Below are 7,336 nucleotides of genomic sequence, written 5' to 3'. Positions count from 1 at the left end.
AACGCAACGTTGTGCGTTCAAAAAAGTCCCTTAACCCTTTCCAAAAAACGCACCGGGTGAAAACGCGGACATGTGAGCGTGTCCCATAGGATATCATGTTAAATGGACTGTACTACGTTTCTGCAAAACGCTGCAGAAAACGTTTAGGTGTGAACCCGGAGTTACACTCTCTGAATCAAAGTCGCATCAAAGTAGTGCAGGCGCCTTTTAAAAGTTGCTGCAGCTGTAAGTTGTACCGATTTGAACTGGGTGCCATTGAAAAGAATGGGCTCTGACTTGTCACGTGACTTTGATGCCCAAAGTCGCATGACAAGTCGCACAAGTGTGAATGGAGCCTAAGTCAGTAACGATGCATGGATAACACCCAGGGGCGGACTGACCATTTGGAAACTCGGGCACTGCACGAGGGCCCGGGGTCAGTAGGGGGCCCCATGAGATGCCCCTGGTACCTTTTTCATAGGCTTTTTTGAGTTTGGGCAAGGACACAGGGGCCGCATGATCCCCTATTGCCCATGGGCCCCATGAGTTGTCAGTCCGCCCCTGCAGGGGCCCCATGATCCCCTATTGCCCGGGGGCCCCATGAGTTGTCAGTCCGCCCCTGATAACACCCCTACAAATGCAGTCCTTAGTTATAGATGCACACAGGATCAGCGTTCTATAATAAACAGTCCTCCCTCAGATGCGTCTCCTCCGAGGTATCGCTGGTAGTATACTGCGCTGGAACAATTCCGATAAGATAACGTCTTCCCGTGTAGGGAGCTCTTATCTTATCGCTAGATTATCGCTCCGTTGGATGAATAGTGATGTTATTTGGGGACATGATTGGTAATGTGCTCGTTACTGCAACACGCATTTATCCCGGTATATGCGGTGCGGCATATCGCATGTGATTCGCACAGGAACCGCATCGCATTCCCTGCAAATCACATGCGAATTCTGTGCATTGCGATTGGAGCTGTACACCTTGTATGTCTCTAATCGCACCGCATCCGCACCAAAAAGGTGCAGGACCCTTTTTTTGGTCCACATGGGTATTCACACTCATGCGATCCGATTCTGCACATCGCACCGCGTTTTGCGAACCGATTTCGGGGTGTCATTAACTTAATATAGCGGTTCGCATGAACGGGGTGCGATTGTGATGCAGTGCAAAATTCGCACAGAAAACTCTACAAATTCCGCACCGTATCAGTGGGAACCCGGGCTAAGTCTAGGTTCACACCTAAGTGTTTTCCGCTGCTTTTTGCAGAAACGCACAGCAGTCCCTTTACCATGATTTCCTATGGGACAGGTTCACATCTCCGTGTTTTCACCCGGTGCGTTTTTTGGAAAGGGTCAGGGACTTTTTTAAGCGTTTTCCACTGCATTTTGCAGAAACACTGTACAACCCATTTAACTTGATTTCCTATGGGACAGGTTCACAGCTCTGCGTTTTCACCCACTGCGTTTTTTTGGAAAGGGTCAGGGACTTTTTTAAGCGCACCTAAGCGTTTTTTCCGGTGCGTTTTGCAGAAACGCTGTACAGTCCCTTTAACATGATATCCTATGGGACAGGTTCACATTTCCGCGTTTTCACCCGGTACGTTTTTTTGGAAAAGCTCAGGGACTTTTTTAAGCGCAAAATGTAGCGTTTTTGGTTCTATAGACTTCAATGGAGACGCTGCAGAAAAGCTTGTAGTGCGTTTTTTTATGTGTTTTTGCTGCGTTTTTGCAAGTGGCTGTTTTTTAAAAGTCAGCAGCTACAGTTTTTGTAGCTGCTGACTTTTATTTTTTTCACAGAGTGAGTGGAACTCGGCTCTAATGAATATCGGTACCGATCTCTGACTGACTGAGCTATTCCTGTCCATAAATTCTGAGAGGCTGAGTCTAGAGAGAAGGAGATTGAGGGCTGTGCGCTTTTGATGCGTTTTGCGTTTTAATATGCCCAGCAACAAGTAAAAAAAACCCCACAAAACACATATAAAACGAGTCAAAAACGTACATGCAAAATGCACGACAAAACGCACTGCAGAAACGGATCAAAGACAAACTGCATAGGTGTGAACCTTGCCTAAATTAGCCTGGCCAGGGGCGGACTGACAACTCATGGGGCCCCCGGGCAATAGGGGATCATGGGGCCCCTGTGTCCTTGCCCAAACTCAAAAAAGCCTATGAAAAAGGTACCAGGGGCATCTCATGGGCCCCCCTACTGACCCCGGGCCCTGAGTTTCCAAATGGTCAGTCCGCCCCTGGCCTAGGCTCACACTTGTGGGCTTTTTATACTGCATGTTTGCACTCATTTTTTTTGATGCGTTTTCATGCTTATGCATTTGTTTGTAGAAGGAAAATCCTGCCAAAAACGCACCACAAATGTGCCCAAAACACGCGCCGTACATGCATTTTACGTGTGCGCTCATTAAAGTCTACAGGGCCAGAAACACGGTATGAGTGTCTGCCTTTTTTTAAAGACTACGTTCACACTTTTGCGTTGCGGGAAAGTGCACAAAATTGTGCGCTCTCCCGCAACAAACAAAAAACACGCAGCCCGTTTGAAGACTCACGGCTGCGCCAATGATCCCTAATGGCACCTCCATGCTTCTAGCTAACGCATACGTGTTCGTGTGCCAAGGCGCATGGTAACAAAGTACCGTGCGTTTTGACGAGGTGCAAATTTCAGCCCAGGCTCACACTGATGCGCTGCAAAATTTGCCCCGGTTTCTGTGTGATTTCGGCACCGCGTCATAATCGCACCCCGTTCACACGAACCGCTGTGTAATTTAAATTGCGGACACCCAGAAATCAGTTCACAAAACGCAGTGCGATGTGCAGAATCAGATTTCATGGGTGTTCAGTGGATTCTAGTGCGGACCAAAAAAAGGGTCCTGCGTTTTTTTGGTGCAGGTGCGGTGCGATTTCACCCATACATAATGTACATCTCCAATCGCACCGCATACTAATAGCATGTGATTTGCACGGTAATGCGGTGCGTTTCCTGTGTGAATCACATGCGATGTACCGCACTGCATATATGTGAGCCCGGGCTTAAGGAACGATTCCATCAGATTTATCAGGCAGGAAAGCCGACTTTCCAGGCATGAAGATGAGTCTGGCAGCCAACGGGTTAACTCTCAAGCCTGCAGGCACACACTAGACTTGAGTGCAGGGGGGGGCGGGGCTCTCCAGGATATAAGGGGTGTGTCCAGGATAGAAGGGGTGTTGCCTGGGTGTAAGGGGTGTACTGGGCAGGGATAACCCTCACCAGGCTCCACCCATACTCTCAGCAAGCAGGAGGAGAGCAGCGCCTTGCAGTTTTATACTGAACTTCCCTGCTGGAGCTATGGGGGGGCTTTGACATGAGACGTTCCCCCCCATAAACAATAATAACAAGCCCTGATACTCTCTCTACAAGGACTTTTATTGGAATAAGCCCCATGCCAGCCATAGGAAAGACAGACTGACCAATCATCGCAGGAAGAAGGGGGGGCAACCGGCAAAATGAACGGCTTGGCGTTCGACGAAAGCTCCCTGGACCAGCTGGACCCGTCCCTGTGCCTCCATGAGAGCAGCGACATCGACACGGCCCTGCTGAGCGACATCGATGGTGGGTGACCAGTGCATGTTCCCCTTTAAATGATAGCAGTGTGGCTAAGGTGGTGTGATCAGGTGGTGGGGCTAGCACCCTCCGCTGGGTGGCATTTTTGGTAGGGGGGGGGGTCCCTGCACCCCTTTGTATTTGTTGATTGGTCCCTAGAACTTGCTATTGGCTTAAGTGACTTGAGGAAGTGAGAATGGGTTCACCGGATACAAAGTATCCTTGTCGGTTGGACTGGACCTGTCGGTTCACCGGATACAAAGTATCCTTGTCGGTTGGACTGGACTTGTCAGTTCACCGGATACAAAGTATCCTTGTCGGTTGGACTGGACCTGTCAGTTCACCGGATACAAAGTATCCTTGTCGGTTGGACTGGACCTGTCGGTTCACCGGATACAAAGTATCCTTGTCGGTTGGACTCTACCTGTCGGTTCACCGGATACAAAGTATCCTTGTCGGTTGGACTCTACCTGTCGGTTCACCGGATACAAAGTATCCTTGTCGGTTGGACTCTACCTGTCGGTTCACCGGATACAAAGTATCCTTGTCGGTTGGACTCTACCTGTCGGTTCACCGGATACAAAGTATCCTTGTCGGTTGGACTGGACTTGTCAGTTCACCGGATACAAAGTATCCTTGTCGGTTGGACTCTACCTGTCGGTCATCGGATACAAAGTATCCTTGTCAGTTGGACTCTACCTGTCGGTTCACCGGATACAAAGTATCCTTGTCGGTTGGACTCTACCTGGCGGTTCACCGGATACAAAGTATCCTTGTCGGTTGGACTGGACCTGTCGGTTCACCGGATACAAAGTATCCTTGTCGGTTGGACTCTACCTGTCGGTTCACCGGATACAAAGTATCCTTGTCGGTTGGACTCTACCTGTCGGTTCACCGGATACAAAGTATCCTTGTCGGTTGGACTCTACCTGGCGGTTCACCGGATACAAAGTATCCTTGTCGGTTGGACTGGACCTGTCGGTTCACCGGATACAAAGTATCCTTGTCGGTTGGACTCTACCTGTCGGTTCACCGGATACAAAGTATCCTTGTCGGTTGGACTCTACCTGTCGGTTCACCGGATACAAAGTATCCTTGTCGGTTGGACTCTACCTGGCGGTTCACCGGATACAAAGTATCCTTGTCGGTTGGACTCTACCTGTCGGTTCACCGGATACAAAGTATCCTTGTCGGTTGGACTCTACCTGTCGGTTCACCGGATACAAAGTATCCTTGTCGGTTGGACTCTACCTGTCGGTTCACCGGATACAAAGTATCCTTGTCGGTTGGACTGGACTTGTCAGTTCACCGGATACAAAGTATCCTTGTCGGTTGGACTCTACCTGTCGGTCATCGGATACAAAGTATCCTTGTCAGTTGGACTCTACCTGTCGGTTCACCGGATACAAAGTATCCTTGTCGGTTGGACTCTACCTGTCAACATTTGGTCAAATGGAAGTATTCCCACAACGTTGACACTTGCCAAGGACACTTGACTTCTCAAGAGGCACGCTTACGCTGATCTTGACTTTTTCAAAGAATTTTAACACTTTAAAAAAAAAAAATGGTTGTGTCACGATCGTATGCTTAGGTGGTATGTTACGTCCTGAAAAGGAGATCCCGAGACGAGAACCTCATTTTTAGAACCTCCATCTGTCTCTGGAATTTCAAGAACCGTTGACAACTTATGTCGATGTGCTAGGGAGGTCAGAAAGGTGTCATGGTGTTTCATGCTCCTCGCAGAACCTGGTTCCTTTCAGCTGGGACTTGTAGTCCTACAACACCAAGGTTGATTCGCCATAATAAAGGGGACAAGTTTTGAATTTTGAGGGTGTCCCATGAGGGTTGCAATTCATTGGTTTCTTTGGTCGCTTCGACACGTGTAACTGCAGGCTAGTAGCTCCTTCCTCGTGGCTGGAGTGCAAAAAAAAAAAAAGTCCATTTGTGCCCTGTTGATATCATTTTCCCATGTGCTATTGTACATTCCCACAGGCGTCCTAGGGTTCCTCACTAAGGCCACGCCTCCAATGTGACGCAACGCAGGGTTACTGTCGGTCAGTGCCTCAGTTTTCAGTGCAGATTTGCTCCTCTGTATTGGCAGAAACAAGGATAGGCGAGAATTAGGATACATTTACGTTTTACTGTTTATGATGTGTGTTTGTTTGTTTTTTGTTTGTTTTGTTTTTTTGTTGTGGGTTTTTTTTTTGTTTTGCTTGCATGTGGTTTTTGTTTTGTTTTTTATGTGTTGTGGATATTATTATTTTTCTTATTTTTATATGTATTCTGCATCATAGCCCCAGTGCAGTCCGGGTGTTTTATATTCATTCTAGGCTGCAATAAATTCGGACCGTTTTCGTGTGTTTTGGGCAATCTGCATACAAGCAGGGAGGTGGGGGATCTTCTATCTTTGGTATCCAGTGTTAATCTAGGTTCACACCTATGCAGGTTGCGTTTGATGTGTTTCTGCATTGCGTTTTGCATTTTTGCACTTGTGTTTTTGATGTGTTTTTTTTTTTTTTTTTCTTGTTGCTAGGCAGATTTTAAACGTAAAACGCAACAAAAGTGCAATACATGCTTTTCTGCAGCGTTTCCATTGAAGCATACAGAACCAAAAACACAAAGTTTTGCATTCAAAAAAGTCCCTGACCCTTTCCAAAAAAAACGCACCGGGTGAAAACGCGGAGATGTGAATCTGTCTCATAGGAAATCATGTTAAATGGACTGTACTGCGTTTCTGCAAAACGCTGCAGAAACCGCTTAGGTGTGAACGGAGGGTTAGAAAGGGTCGTCTTGTTATCTGCACTGACTTGCTTCGGTGAGGTTACTCATCTACAAACACTCCCAATGGGGGTGCTGGAAGAAGCCGAACTAAATAGAAGCAGGCTTAGGCCAGCCATAGACGAGTCAAAAAACTGACCGAAAAATTCTTGGTCGTTCGTTTTTCGTATCAATTGTGTGCCAGATACGACTTCCAATTTGTGTGTCGCAGTCGAAAGTGCCTGATGCAACATGCTGGATTTTGTTTAGAAAAATGAAACAAATGATGGCGCAATTGTATGCGTATTTTATTTTTTTTGATTGACCGACCGTTTGGTTCAGCCTTCCTTTGTTCATGCAGGTGGTAAAAACAGGCAGGTGACCCGCACTATTGTCCCCCCTCTCCAGACCATTACCTACTAAATAACATGGCGGTCCGTTCACATTGGCGCAGCCGCAATGCTTTGCTTTGTGGTGTGACCGATTTAACTCGTCTTGTTTCTATTGAAGTTTAAGGGCTCATTTTACACTTGCTTTGCTCTCTAAAGATCTGAAGAGCGATCCACGTTCGCATCGCTGTTCAGATTGTTTCACCGATGGGAAGGATTCATTGCATCGCCTACTCACTGCACTGCAATCACATGAGTTGGGTTGTTGCCTCATTTACTTGAATGGCACGGCATGGCAGAGTTCTGAAGGGATGAAATGTGACATTGCCGGCTGCATGCACTGTGATTATTTCCTAAGCCAGGGGTCTCCAAACTTTTCAAACAAAGGGCCAGTTTACTGCCCTTCAGACTTTAGGGGGGCCGGATTATGGCCAGTGGGAGTAAAAAATGTCCCGGGTCCAGCAGCAGTTAGAATAAACCTAGGCCCAGGGATGGTCAGTAGGAGGAGGAACAGCGTCCCATCATTGGTGTCAGTGGGAGGAATAGCGCCCCATCATTGGTGTCAGTGGGAGGAATAGTTCCCCATCATTGGTGTCAGTGGGAGGAATAGTGCCCCATC

General features: G+C 47.7%; 1 protein-coding gene across 2 annotated transcripts in view; it reads left to right on the top strand.

Moving 5' to 3' along the window:
- Positions 1-3,238: 3,238 nt before the first annotated feature.
- Positions 3,239-7,336, top strand: part of SREBF1 (sterol regulatory element binding transcription factor 1) — a 69,185-nt gene continuing 65,087 nt past the window's right edge. The window contains exon 1 of one of the 2 annotated variants that reach the window (XM_089656732.1): positions 3,239-3,580. In XM_089656732.1, coding sequence (XP_089512858.1) covers positions 3,475-3,580 — 106 coding nt within the window. In that variant the 5' untranslated portion in view covers positions 3,239-3,474. The remainder of the gene's footprint in view (positions 3,581-7,336) is intronic. The other variant, XM_089656734.1, reaches the window with a different exon arrangement.

Source organism: Staurois parvus, unplaced genomic scaffold (assembly GCF_062004578.1).
Source record: "Staurois parvus isolate SC_StPar_1 unplaced genomic scaffold, SC_StPar_1.0 ptg000931l, whole genome shotgun sequence".
NCBI lineage: Eukaryota > Metazoa > Chordata > Amphibia > Anura > Ranidae > Staurois > Staurois parvus.
This window is presented reverse-complemented; position numbering and strand designations above follow the sequence as displayed.